This window comes from Pelodiscus sinensis, chromosome 25 (genome assembly GCF_049634645.1).
Source record: "Pelodiscus sinensis isolate JC-2024 chromosome 25, ASM4963464v1, whole genome shotgun sequence".
Classification (NCBI taxonomy): domain Eukaryota; kingdom Metazoa; phylum Chordata; order Testudines; family Trionychidae; genus Pelodiscus; species Pelodiscus sinensis.
In genome coordinates this window covers 13678125-13692549 of record NC_134735.1, presented here as the reverse complement: position 1 = coordinate 13692549, position 14425 = coordinate 13678125, and the positions used below count along the sequence as shown (strand labels likewise).

The 14425-nt window shown below is 58.0% G+C and overlaps 1 protein-coding gene across 2 annotated transcripts in view; it reads left to right on the top strand.

Annotated features, from left to right (window-relative positions):
• The window catches only part of LOC102454183 (peptide methionine sulfoxide reductase MsrA-like), a 76340-nt gene that overhangs the window by 27111 nt on the left and 34804 nt on the right, over positions 1 to 14425 (top strand). For both annotated transcript variants that reach the window (XM_075908988.1, XM_006111966.4), the window contains exons 4-5: positions 4326 to 4430; positions 9160 to 9266. In XM_075908988.1, coding sequence (XP_075765103.1) covers positions 4326 to 4430; positions 9160 to 9266 — 212 coding nt within the window. The remainder of the gene's footprint in view (positions 1 to 4325; positions 4431 to 9159; positions 9267 to 14425) is intronic.

The following is a 14425-nucleotide window of genomic DNA, read 5'->3' as shown; positions in this document are numbered from 1 at the left end:
CGCACGCTGCTGGCACCGTACTTTGAGCAGGGAGCAGAATCCACTCCTGCTCTGCTCCCTGGTCGAGCACTGCCAAAGTACAAGGACATGCCTGGCTCTGCCACTTGCCTGGAGGAGCAGAGCAGTGCAAGAGAACCTCTCTCCTGCCCAGCAGGTGGGGAAGCTGGACCCTGGCCCAGGGAGGAAGTAGGGCAGATGTTTTTTGGGGTGGGGGAGGGAAAGTGGAGTGGGCTGGCAGTCTAGCCCACAGCATCATCCAAAACCCAAGAGCCAAGGAGGGGGTGTTCGGGTGGCCATCTTGGGCTGGTGGGTGATGTAGAGCTTGTGGTGGATCCCAAGGGGCAGATGCCATGGTGGGGGGTTTCCTGAGGAGGGTATAATCGGATGCAAGGCTCAGAATGTCTTGTGTGGAGCAGAACTGCCCTTGCGGGGGGGTGCAGAGAACGCCAGCATCTCCCCGGCTTTGCACTACACAGAAACCTCTGCTGCTCGGTGGCTGGGGCCGGTCCTGAGCCTGCTGCAGCACCCTCGGTGCCAGCCAGCCAGCTGGCAAGCGGGAAAGCATCTCCTGGACAGCCTAGTGCTGCTTGGCTTTTAAAAGCCTCTTGCAGAGGCAAGGCCCTTGCTGGGCGTCGGCAGCTGGCACGGAGGACACAGCTGTGGCTCACCAGCAGTTCCATGGAGTTCTAGCATCATTGCCCACTGCACCATGGACTGGGCAAGTCGTGCAGCTGGCAGCAGTGGAACTAAACGCAGTAGAGAAGCGCAGGGCACCCTGGCGTCAGGAGGCCTGGGCTCTGCTTCTGCCACCCACTGGCCAAGCCACGTAGCTAAGTCACGCCACTGCTTCCCCTTCCGCATGCCCGAGTAAGATCAGTCAGCTGCGTGGGGCCCGCTCAGAGCCCAGCTGCAAAGAGCCAGGCATGTTTGGTACTGAAGGTGGATTCTTCCAGCTGAGGGGTGGCGCGGGAACGCAAGTGCCGGTGGGAAGGGGAGCTCCTGTTTAATAGACGACTTGAGAGATGGCTGAGCACTCATCGCAGCTTTAAGCACCAATGCCAGCGCCAGCCCGGCTGCATCAGCGGCACCGGAAAAAGCCAGCGCACAATGGCCACAATGTCTCTGTTGCTGCCTTGTTTGGCCAGAGCTGGACCTTTGGGCTTAGTTTTCTAAATATGCGTGTCTGAGAAACATCGGTGTCCCCTGTGGGATGCTGCAGTCCTAACGGCTGCCCAGGGACGGCTGGCCCAGAGCTGCATCCTCCTTCATGGCCCTGACACGAACCCGCTGCTCTCTGACCTCAACGTGCTGGCGTTTCTCGAGGGAGGGGGGTGTTCAGATGCACTGGGATAACTTTGGAATGGAAAGTGACGGGCGCACGGAGCCCCTGCCCTCTGGTGAGCAGAGCTGTCAGTTTCCACCCTCTCGGTAACTGTCGCGGCGCTGGTTGCTGGCAGCCACGAATGCCTTCCACGGTGACGAGATCTGCAGCTGTGCAGGGGCAGAAGTTGCATTTCACAGCCATTTTGAGACTTGGCTTGGTTCTGAATCGGAGCAAAAACTTGAAAAGTTGGAAAGAAACCAACAACCGTGTTTGGACAAAATCAAAACATTTGGTTTCGACTTGAAATGCTTCAGTTTTGCATTACAGCAAAAGGTTCCTGAAGGACTTACAGACAGACGGGCAAGACACACGCAGGGCAGATGGGGAAATCAGCGGCACAAGGCGGTGACTTGCCAATGGTCACACGATGGCTCGGTGGCGGAGAACTTGGGGCGTCTGAATCCCAGTTCAGCACCCCACCCTACAGACTTGCAGTTCTCAATGAGGGGCCCCCTGAGAAGCAGAAGCAGGTTTCAGGGGGCCCACCAAAGTAAACCAGAGTGCAAGGCCAGTGTGAGACTCGCTGGGGTACAGGATGGAAGGCTGAAGCCAAAGCCCAAGCAACTGAGTTTTGCTGGGTCTCCCGTGGCATGGGGCCCTGGGCACTTGCTGTGCTTACTCCCCCTAGTGCCAGCCCTGGGTTTTACATGCAGGAAAAGCCTTGTTGTGGCATCTGTGGGCAGGGGAGTTTTTATCGCATGTTGGAGGGGCCTCAGAAAGTAAAAGTCAGAGAACCCTGTGGTGGACCAGACTGTCGGTCCTTTAAACCTGGCCTATGACACGTCTGGGCAGTGCTGCCCCCGTGCCAGTGGCAGCAGACACCTAGCCACGTGAGAAGCACAAAAGCCTCGTCCTTTTCTGGATGCAGCAGCCAGACTCCCTGCTGCAGGCCGGTGGGGCTTGTCCAGCCAGAAGCAGGAGCAGGGCTGTGCACCTCGCAGGGATAACAGGCTCCGGCTGCCAGCGGGAGTTCAGGCTGCTGCCTCTTCGCCCTGCCCTGCAGCAGCTGCCAAAGGGGGCACGTCAGGGAGAGCAGCTACCTGCTGACGCTGCTGTTTGCAGAGCCTCTCCTGGGCAAGCTCCTGGAGCAAGTGCCTGCCTGCAGACCCCCTCCTGCTCCAAAACAGCCCCTGGTGGTGGCTGCTGCCCCAGCCCCACCCAGCCCGCTGTATGTAGGGCGCTTCCCAGCAGGCACGGCTCGCTCAGCTGCACGCGTAGCATGGTCATCGCCTCCCAGGGGTGCAGATGCCAAAGGGGCTCCCAGCCCCCCAGGAACCATACGCAGACTTGGCAATCTCTAAATATTGCCTCCCTGGCTGCAGGCAAGCTCTTAACTGTGGAGTGTCCCAAGCACCGACCTCCCGAAGCAGAGGATTCTGGGAAGGGAGCCTGGCCCAGTGGTTGGAGATGGGGAAGCTGGCTTCTCTTCCTGACTAGGAAAGGGCTGTGCTCTTTCTGCTAGAGCAGGGAGGATGGAACATCAGGACCGAGTCACTGCTCGGGAGGACAGTGTGGCTTAGTGGTGAGAGGAGGAGACTGGGAGTTGGGAAGCTGTGATCTTGGATGATTCTGGTTCTGCCATTGACCTAGGATGTGACCTTGGGTGAGTCGCTGCCCCGCTCTGTGCCTCAGTTTCTCCATCTGTAAAATGGGACAGATGCCTGCCTGCTGGGAAGTAGGGTCCCATGCCTGGGGTGAAGGGTGAAATGGAAATCCTGGAGAGTGGGTGCTGGAGTGGGAGGCCTCTGTGATCTATCCAGCGGTGGTGCCATTCTTGGGGAGCTGTTGCCTGTAGGTTTCTGAATGCTGTGGCGGAGGGGTGGAAGCTCAGGGTGACGCTGCGAGCAGAGGAGGCTTGTGGCAGAAAGACCCGAATGGACGTTCCCTAGTGAGAGAGGGAAGCATTGAGCCTCATGGCTGTCCTGAGACGCAGCTGGCATTGCATTTTTTGCCCTGCAGGCTTGATAGACCGTTCCCTCTCCCGCACTGTACCGCCACCCTGCTACATCTCTGCTCTGTGCTCCCCCCATTTTCCTTCTTGCAATGCCGGGCTCATGGGCACCAGGGTCTGAGAGCCCTGCGAGGTGCAGCTTTCCCTCCCCAGCTCCCTCAGGGCCCCGCCACCCCCTCCCATTCCAGATCTACCTCCTCCCCCACCACCATCTGCTTCTGAGGATGAGCAGAGGCGGCACCACATTTTGGGATGGGCCCTAGGCCTAGAATTGCTCAGCTTCTCCTCATCTGTGACCTGAACCAGAACTGCAGCAAGGGAGATTTAGGTTGGACACTGGAAAAACTTCCTACCTGTCAGGGTGATTAAACACTGGAATAAATTGCCTAGGGGGTTGTGGAATCTCCATCTCTGGAGATATTTAAGAGCAGGTTAGACAGACACCTACCAGGGATGATCTACAGTGCTTGGTCCTGCCGGGAGCACAGGGGACTGGACTCAATGACCTCTCGAGGTCCCTTCCAGTTCTAGTGTTCAGTGTGGTGTGAAAGGCAAACTTTACCTCTGTGAAGCTGCGCCCCATCTGCCTTTTGAGGGGAGGGGGGCTTGAGCGCTGGGTGGGTGCTGAAGATGGCTGCACGCAGACTGGAAAGAAGGCGAATGTGTCCAGCAGTGAGGGGAATGAACCCCTGGCATGGGTTCCCCAGGGTTGTGCCGGATCTGGCGTCTCCGTCACTGGCAGTTTTAGAATCCAGCTGGGATGTCTACCCCAAAGATTGGCTCTAAGGATTATTTGGGGGGCGGGGGGGAAGGGGGAGGTTTTTGCCTGTGTTAATCAGGGGTCCCGTGAGCCATGGAGTCTACCAGTCATGGTTCAAACTGAGCCCAGCATGCTCTGAAACCCAAAGCTTGTGACCCCAGGACAGGCTGTCACTCAGACAGCGATGGGTTTCGGCAACGTCACGGGCTAACCTCTCTCCCCTCCCCCAGGTCTGACTGGCCACGCAGAAGTGGTCAGGGTTGTGTACGACCCACAGAAGACCAGCTACGAGGCGCTCCTCAAAGCCTTCTGGGAGAACCACAACCCCACCCAAGGTAAGGTGGGGGGATTCGGCACCCTTAGGATCAGCGAGTGGTGCCAGAGGCAGCCTCTGTAACCAGCCTGGAAGTGTCTAGACTCAGGTTTTTGGCTGTAGCTCCCTGCGCACCCCGGCTATCAGCTGAGAAGGAGCGTGGGCCATCTTCATCCCCCAGACCTGGATCTCTGCAGTGGTCTTGGGGTGTCCATCCTGCCCCTACAGGGCGCTGTGAGCGCAGCCCCAGGAATACTAAAGGGCTGCAGGGCCCGTCCACACTGATGGACGTCGCTCGCTGCCACCGTGCCTCTTGTCCGTACGGAGTGGCTGGGGATGAGCGAGACTCTCCCCGCTCAAGGGGGCGTGTCGCCTGCGTGCCTGGGCAGGGAAGTCAGAGGGATGTGTAGCCGAATCAGGGCAGCCCTACGCCAGGCCTGGCCAGTGACTTGTGGCCGGGAGAGCAGGTTCTGTCTGCAGAGCTCAGCATCCAAACACACAGGGTGACGGCAAGGCTCTTCTCCCCCATTTTGCGGATTGGGGAAACTGAGGCGCAGAAGGCTGCAATGACTTGCCTAAGATCTCATACAGGAGTCTGGGTCAGTGTTGGAAATTGATCCCAGGTCTTCCGAGTTCTACAAGCCTTGGCTGGTGTGGGCTACAAGCTCCCTGCCCGTGGGCTGTGGTGGGAGCGGAGGATCCTCTGGGACCCCCAGGCCGTTGCTTGGGCTGGGTGGTCTGTCAGTGCAGGCGGTGCCGGTGGTCCCCTGCGCCTTTGAGAAGCAGAGCTACTCATCGGTGTTCAGGACAGAAGGGCTCCCCACAACCTGCTAGTCACTGTGTCTTGCAGGGCTGGGGAGGAGCACATGGAGGAGGGATGCTACATGGACCAGGTCCAGGTGCTGTTAATCCCTCTTCTCACCCTGCCTTCAGCCTCTTTCTGTTGTAAATCGCATGGTCTCCACTCCCCCTCCCAAAGGCGTCTCTGCTGCTAAATGGCTCCGACCCCAGGACAGCTCTGCAGTATGCCGGGGATGCTGCAGCTGACAAGGGGCCTCGGGAAGCTGGCGGGGGGAGGGGCTCAGCTGTGCAGAGGAGGGGGCATAGAATAAGGAGGGGGAGGGCAGGAAGGACTCTTTGAAACGCCTCTCACGTCGGCAGCAGGCAGGGGGCCGAGGGAGAGACTGGGCTGGGGCCCCGTTGCACCAAAGTATAATTTTAATGAGGAGATTAGCAGTCTCTGCATGTCGCTGGCTGGCTTCTAATTGCGTGTTTGTGTTTTAACCGGCAACGTGTGTCCGCGCGGCGGATGGGGGTGTTGGGGAGGGGGCATGGCCGGTGCCACCTTTGGGCCCTGCCGCATTGGAGGGACCCTCACCCTACCCCCAATACAGAATTCAGGGTTTACACGAGGTGACGTTGTGGCAGTTGCTTGGGAGGTGGCATGTTCGTGTTCCCACGGGGGCTGGCCCAAAGCTGGGCCACCCGGACAGACCTCGCCCCGTGCAGCCGGCAGGGGAATGGCTGGGAGGCGAATGGAGGCCTAGTGGGATGGTGTCGCTGTAGGCCAGTGGCAGAGCTGGGAATAGGCTCTGAGTCCCAGCCCGCCGCACTACCCACTGGAGCACGCTGTCTCCATGGAGGCCCTGATCTATGCCCCGGGGGAGGGAGGCCTTGTGCCTTTCATACCTTGCATCCCCCCCCCCCCATGACACTTGGATGTCCTGGGCTTGTCTCTGTTGCCATGGTAGCAGGCTAGCTCCTGGGCATGGGCCCCCCAAACTCCTAACACGCCTGTCGCAGAGGGAAGTCCCAGGCCCCTTCGTGCCTTTACTCCCCCGTCTGATTGGCCTCAGGAGCGGAGGCCATGGGTGCAAATCACTGTCCTGGCATCAAACCCGCTGCTGTGCCAAGTCCTCCCCGCTGGGTGCTCGAGCTTCCCAAACAGCTGGGGGGTCTGGGCCCTGCTGAAGGACAAGCACAGGCCTCTGAGCCCAAGCAGCTGCTTGGCCTCGGCACACCCTTTGCCTAGCTCTGTGGGAGCAAAGGGTGGTTCCCACGCTGGTTCGCATGGCTCCCCTCCCTGCTGGCTGCAGGCCCAGTGCCCTCTGCATGGAGGGCTGCCCTAGGAATAGTGTCTCGCAGCTCAGACCCCCCCCCCTCAGTGACTGGGCCCGAAGCTGCTGGGATGGAGGGGAGAGGAGGCTGGAGGAGCACAGGGACCGGGCAGGATTTGCAAGCTCTTGGACAAGAGGTAGTTGAGGGGTCTGAGTGGTGACACGTCTAGCCGGACACAGCTCCTCTTGGCCCATGTCCCCACTTGCTACAGGACTGCTCGTCCACGGCACTCTGTGCACGTGCCTCAGCATCACAGATGGGGGAACTGAGGCACAGAGGCCAGGCAGCGATAGAGCCGGGAATTCTACCATCCCAGTGATTGAACTCGCAGCGCTTCTAACCTCTCTGGGGCAGTTGGACCAGGAGGGGCTGCTCTACTGTCATCACCCCAGTAGCTTGAGGGTCCCTAAAGCCAGTCCCGCCCCTCCTCCCCGGACCATCTGGCTAAGAGGACGCCCTTGGGCCTCCAGCTGCTCCTCTGCCCCAGTAACACCTCTGAGGGTGTCCTGTGGTTGCACTGAGCACCGTTCCCAGTGCGCGACCAGCCAGAGTGCCGTAATTTATGCAGATTAATAACTGGCTGGAGCCCCTGGGCTGGCTAGGAGCTCCGAGGGTGCATTAGGCCTGTACCCAGCTGTGATGAACAGCCCAGGCTGTGATGGGAATAGTAATCGGAGCGGCTGTGTCCTGGCAGGTGGAGAGGGCGCACGGACAGCCATGCCACTGATTGGACTTCAGGGGCTGTGCTCTCCCTTCTGCAGTTCCTGCCCACGTGGGTAGGGCTGGGCGCCTGACCCCCACTGAGTCCGGTGGAGCTCTGCCGGTTCCCGCCAGCTGGGCGCCTGACCCCCACTAAGTCCGGGGGAGCTCTGCTGGTTCCTGCAGGCTGGGCGCCTGACCCCCACTGAGTCCGGTGGAGCTCTGCCGGTTCCTGCCAGCTGGGCGCCTGACCCCCACTGAGTCCGGTGGAGCTCTGCTGGTTCCTGCAGGCTGGGCACCTGACCCCCACTGAGTCCGGTGGAGCTCTGCTGGTTCCTGCAGGCTGGGCACCTGACCCCCACTGAGTCCGGGGGAGCTCTGCTGGTTCCTGCAGGCTGGGCGCCTGACCCCCACTGATTGGTGGATCTCTGCCGGTTTACTCCAGGCATGTGGCCAGGGATGATGCTATTTCCCTTCCCCTGAAGTGGGTTATGGCAGGATCCTCTGAGAATCTGTGGCCCCTCCCAGAACTGTAGGGTGGGGGCAGCTGAGCGGATGCCTGGTGTTCAGTTGTCTGCTTGGACCTGGGAGGGTGGGGAGAACAGAGATGGAGAATCCATCTCAGGGAACAGGTTAGGGGACGTGCTGAGAGGAGGAGTGCTTGGTAGGGTTGCCAGGTGTTCGGTTTTCACCCAGACAGTTCGGTATTTGGGTCCCCGATCCAGTAAAAAAAAAAAAAAACAGAAAATACCAGCCATGTGAAATGTCCGGTATTTCCTGTTTCCCTCAGACAGAAGCCTGGCAGGGACAATTTCCCCCTGCCTTGTCTGCTGGGGCTGGGGGAGTGAGGCGTGCAGGGCCCTTTAAAGGCGCAGTGCCCCCTTTTTTCTTTTTTTGTTTGTTTTGTTTTTGCTTAACAAATTTGCCCCCCCCCCTTATTTTTTCTCGACAGAATTTTTTCCAAGTGGCTTTTTTGGAGGATGGGGATGTTCAGTATTTTTGTTAAATCATCTAGCAATCCTAGCGCTTGGTGACCCTGGTAGTGCAGCCCATTGGGGGGCTGAGGGAAAGGGAAGCTCAGAACGTAGTGAGAAGGGCTTAGCACCCTCTCTTGCTGCAGGACCTAGTGGGACTAGTGAGCCAGGAGCTCCCTGCTTCCAATCCTGCCTTCCTCCCGCTGTGCCTCCGTCTCCCCCAACTCACGTGGACCACACTGACCTAAACAGGCTGCAAGGCTACATCGATGGCTAGTCTACCTGGCCACAAAACCTCCTGGTTAAGTGTACTGAGGGGAGCTCATAGGGGCTCTTCCCATGCTCCTACTCTGTGGCTAGGCACAGTTGGCAAGGATGCCAGCCTTGCATTGCTCAAAGCACTCTCGTCCCTTACTCTGTCTCTGTTCAGAGGGGAAGGAGAGCGCAGTGGTTAAGGACCTAGACTGGGACTGAGGGGATCTGGGTTGAATTCCTAGCTCTGCCACTGACTTCCTGTGTCATCGTGGGGCAAGTCAAATCTCTCTGAACCTCAGTAGCCCATCTGTAAAATGGGGATAATGAGCCACCTTTTGTCTGGTCTAGCTGCAAACTCTGTGAGGGCGGGACTGTCTTGCAATGTGTCTGTGCAGCATCTAGCACAGGGAGGGGGGGTCCCTGATCTCGGTGCTACCGTGATAGTTGGAACTCCTACAGGCTACTGATACTGCATTACAGTTTGTTTGAATAGGGGAGCAGAAAGCAGCCAGTGAAACTCAGCAGTCAGCACTGAGCCAAATGAATCCAACTGTCTGTGTCAGCAGGGGTGAGGTTGGCCCTTAGGTTCAGTGTGAACGCTTTTTTTGGGGGGGCGTAGGTGCCTCTCTTCGGCACGCTGGGTGTGCCTGGGCGTGTGGTACCTGCTGCCCCTTAACCCGCTGTGTGTACCTGGCTGTCTCTCAGGCATGCAGCAAGAGGAGAACGTCGGCACCCAGTATCGCTCAGTCATCCACACGTTCGGAGCCCAGCAGAGGGAGGCTGCCCTGAGGTCGAAGGCAACGTACCAACAGGCAGGTTTGGAGCAGAGGTTATTCCTCTGGGGTAGGGTGGGGCAAAGCAAGTAGCTTAGTGTCTCTTCCGTGTTGTCTCATCCTTCAGCTGCTCTTTGCATTCCACTCCTCTGTGGGTGTAAATGAGGTGGGATGCTCTTCTCACAGACCTTCTGTCCCCAAAGATCTGTAGCAGAGGCAAGTGTGGCAAATCAGTCTTTCCCATCCACACTGATCTTGGTCCCACACTCTGCTCAGCATCCCAGGGTATCCAGATGTTGCCACTAAAATGGGAAAGGAGATAGTTAACCACGTTGCCATATGTATCTGTCATCAGTAGGCTTCAGAGTGAACACTCATGTCTAGGGAGCTGCTTCAGGCTGGTTAAAGCAATGGGAGCCATCCCCCATTCTGCAGAACCCCACTTGGTGTCTGGAGCACGGTTGCTGTAGTGTGCAGACTCTGTTGGCCGCCTGCCCCGGCACCTGCACTGAGTCTGGGGCCATTGCTGAAGTGCTGAAGGAGGCTTCTCATGTTGGAGCTGCCTTGCATCTCGGACTGTGGGTGCAACAAATGCTGGGAACCTGAGAGGGTGGAGCGCTGTTCCCCTCATGGTGTCAGCGCATCCCCAGCTGCTGCCCCTGTGTGCTGTGGCTAGGCTCTGCTCTCTGAGCAGCCTGCGGGGGGGACAAAAGGGAGGCAAAGCCTGGCTAGTTAATTACCCCTGTATGGTCCCCGTGCCTCTCTGATGATGGGGGGGGCGGTTTCCTTGGCAACCTGCCACCACGGCAACTGACAGCTCGGGGCGAGGGTGGGGGGTGGTGTGAAGGTCATTGACTGAGACAGGTGCAGCATCCCCTGTAAATGATTCCCTGCTTAAGCAGTTTGTCCCCAGCCGCCATGGCTGGGACAATTAAAGGCGACCTGTTTAAATCCGGCACGTGGCAGGCAGACTGTGTGTGTGTGTGTGTGTGTGTGTGTGTGTGTGTGTGTGTGTGTGTGTGTGTGTGTGTGTCGGGGCAGAGTGAGGGGAGTCACGGGCAAAGCTGGCGGAGCAAGTCTCTAATGGGCTGCGCAGTTTTGGGCTGTTCAATTGCAAGCTCAAGGGGCAACTGCTGATCTCTCTGCTCAGCGCTGGGCCACAGACTCTTGGGAGTGAGCAGATCTTGCCATAAAATCACCTGCCCTCAATAGATCCAGGTAGGAGCCAGTTCTGAGGGGGGCTGAGCCCCAGGAGCGCAGGGTGGGTGCTCAGCGTAGCGTCGGCACTCGCCCAGCCCAGCCTAGCCCAGCCCTACAAGGCCTTCCTCAAATTCTGCCCCGTTTCCACGGTGACGGTGGGCTGGCTCTGAGCTGGCGTGGATCCAGCCGCTCCGTCTCCAGGGGCTGACTCTGGATTTCCAGAAGCGTGACGGAGATCAGAATCCAGCCACGTCTCGGGGATCCCCGGTGACATGTAATGAGGCTCTGTGCCAACAGCTCCGCTTCCCGCAGCCTATTAACCATGCAAAGCTATTCCCTGGCAAGGGGAAAAAGCTTCCGTCCCCAAGTCCCAAGGGAGGGGCCAGTACGCTGCCCCCAGGAACAATCTCTTATTTATACATTCCCTGTCTCTAGGGAGCTGTGCATACCGGGCGCTCGGCTGGGCCTGTGCTCAGTGACAGCAGCAACTTTGCATTTATTAATGGGGCTGAAGGAACTGAGCAGCGTGGTTGGCAGATGCCTCCTGGGACTCAGTGTCTCCACAACTTCTCCACTCCTCATCCAGGCTCCACCTCCTCTGTGAGGAGAGAGGCTGTCAGTGCTGCACCAGGTGTCTTGCTTGGGCCAGCCGTGTGGCATCTTCCTCTGCTGCCATGGTGAGGAGGGCGCAGCCGCTGGCCTTCCCCTGGCCTGGATTCTGTTCCTGGCTGTGAGATCTGGGGCAAATCAGCCCCACTCCGTGCCTCAGTTTCCCCACCTGTGAAATGGGGGTAATGCCTCTGATCTCTCTCTCTCTCTGCCATTCTTCTTTCAGGTATGTGGATGAAAAGTGCTAATAAGAGCCTAGGATTTGTGTTTCATAGAATCATAGAATAATAGGACTGGAAGGGACCTCAAGAGGTCATCGAGTCCAGCCCCCCGCCCTCAAGGCAGGACCAAGCTCCAGCTGCACCATCCATGACAGATGTCTATCTAACCTGACCCCTTAGCCACCCACTGAACTCAGCCCTCCTCCCAGCCCTGCATTGCCTCCGCAGGAATCGCCGAGGCCCCTCTCCTAGACAGTGAGGTGCTGGTCTCTGCCCATGGGTAAGAGGAGAGTTAACCAAGCAGGGAGGAGCTGAGGCCTGACACGGGTTGAGGAAGTGCTCATGTCGTGATCTGGGCACAATGGGATCGACAGACTTGCCGAGCCCCTGGGCAAAGTGGGAGGGGCGGCTCCTGGAAGGGGCAGGGCCTCAGCCAGAAGGGGCGGGGTTGGGGCAGCCAGCCCTTAGCATTGCCTGGAGCGTGCTGCACTGTGCTCCAGCGGCGATTTAAAGGGCCAGGGGCTCCGGTGAGCTCTGGGCCCTTTTGAATCACCAGGCCCCAGGGCAGTTGCCCTCTTTGCCCGTCCCCACTCCTCTCCCCATTGGCAGGCCTGTCTGGGCCCAAAATAGACACTCTTGTATGGCCATGGGCTGCTCTAGAAGGTAGGGCTGAGGCATGGGGGTGGGGGAGCCTGCCCTTGCTTCAGGGCTAGAGGCTGTTGCTCTCCAACCCCTGCCCCCCCCCCCCCACCTCTCCCATCTCTGCAGCAGCAGGGGGGTTGAATCCCTTCCCTTACCCTGGTTTGCTACCACAGCTCCTCCCCCAACTTCAGGCCCCACTGGGTTCCAGTTAATTAACTGGGCCTCCTTATCAGCTCCCACAGCAGCATCCCTGCTGCATGTGAATTAATTCTGCCCAAGATAAGCTGCATTGTTCTGGGCCCCGAAGAAACGAGTCTCCCTCCCTCTTTGCCCCCCCATTCCCCTTCCCCCCCTGCACATCTGCTGGAGAGTCTCCAGAGCCACTGACTCCTTTGATGTGGGGCGCATCGTTAATTGCATTAAAGAGCTGGCTGACAGGCGAGCGCTGATGGGAGCCGCAAGGGGCTTTACCCAACTGGAGACGAACCCCACTCGCCTCTTAGGCAGCCCCTCCCCTTCCTCTGGATCCTCATCTTAGCAGATACCCCTGCCCTGACACAACACCCCGTTTTCAGCACCTCCACTCACCTTGGCTTGGCTCAGTGGGTGGTCACCAGTGGCTCTGACAGGAGGTGCTTCTCCTTTCTGGGAGCAGCCCATGCAGACTTTCTGAGGGAGCTCTGTCCAGGGGCCAGGACACAGGGTTGAGCAGCTAGAGCTCTGGGTTCTGTCTCTGCCATAAATTGATCTCTGCCTCAGTTTCCCCTCATCTGTCAAATGGGGATTGGGGTACTGAGCAGCCTTCACAAGTGCCCAATAGACTTGGGTGTGCTGTTGTACCAGGCACTGCATAGCCATGGCTGGATACCGACCCTGCTCTGGAGGACTTGCAGTCTGAGAATGTGTCTGCATGTGCAGTGAGGCCGGGTTGTGAACTAGGGATGTAAAATCCCATTTAATTGGTTAAATCGGTTAAACGTGATGTTTAACAAGGGGCAGGCAAGGGGCCTGTTCCAGCCTGGCCATGGCAGGCAGGGGCTAGTGCCGCCCCTTTACTACAGGCTAGAAGCTGCTCCAGTCCCCATACCTGTAAGCATCACTTGTTAAAGGTTAACCAGGTAACCTTTCATATCCCTAGAGTGAACTCGGCATTTCCAAGCCCATGCTGAAGTATCCGCACTGCATTGGAAACCTGGGTTCACAATTGCTGACACTGGCGCTCTTGCTAGTGCTAACACATCTATGCCGTGCTGTGAGACCTTGTGACTCAGCTCTGCGGCTTCACCTGCATTCTCACTGCAGAATGGCAGGGTGCAGAGCAGACCTGAGCCAGAGAGGGGTTTGGGCTCTGATGAAAATAGACCTGTGTCCTGAGTAAGGATGTTAAGAAGTGGGTAATTGACTAATTGTGGAGTTGATACAATTTGTGTGAACTACGTGGCTGGTGAGTCTTGCCCGCATGCTCAGGGTTTAGCTGATCGCCATGTTTGGGGTCGGGAAGGAATTTTCCTCCAGGGTAGATTGGCAGAGGCCCTGGAGGTTTTTCGCCTTCCTCTGTAGCATGGGGCGCAGATCACAGCTGGAGGATTCTCTGCATCTTGGGGTCTTCAAAGTATTTGAAGGCTTCAATATCTGAGATACAGGTGAGAGGATTATTCTAGGAGGGGTGGGTGAGATTCTGTGGCCTGCACTGTGCAGGAGGTCAGACTAGAGGATCATAATGGTCCCTTCTGATCTTAAAGTCTATGAGTCTTGTCTATAAGGGGCCCCACTGCTGCTCTGTAGTTTAAATGTAGTAGGAGCCAGGCATGCAGGCAGCCCAGCTTCTACTACATTTAAACTGCAGAGCAGCAGCAGGGAGAGGTCCCAGACCCGGGCATCTCTTACTACATTTAAAATGCAGAGGCGCAGAGGTCCAGGACATGGCACGAGTCGGGACTGAGCAGTCCCAGCTCGCTGCACCTCTGCCTCCCCTGTCCCCACCCCCAACACCACAGAGACGGTGCTGGGTGGAACCAGCTTTTAAGCCAACTCCCCCCAGCACCAGCGCCTGCTTCCCCACTCTTGCTGTCTCTGATACAAAGGCAGCAAGTGGCGGGTGGGGAGCAAGTAATTGAGTCGTGACTCAACTACCCGATAAGTCTAGGCTGGTCGACTACTCACTTACATCCCTAGTCCTGAGTGCTTGCTGACCCAAGTCAGCCTAATGGGGGGGGGGAGGGTGGAAGTGGGGCTTGGGCTCAGGCTGGCTCAGACCCCAAGCTTCATCGGCAGGACAGATACAGCCTATGGAGATGAGCAATGTAGGAAAGTTCAGGGAGAGCCCCTAGTGGTTAGTGCAGCAGACTGTAGCTGAGCCCTACTGAGGGAGAATGCTCAGGTGCTGAGAACGGGGACTCCTGGGAGCTATTGCTGACCAATGTTCTCTAGAAGGTGCGCGCCTGCGCGGCCGCGCACAAAAATTCTGTACCCGCCCGCCTCCTTTGCAGAGTCATGCAGCAGCACTCCTGAACCTGGATGGTGAGT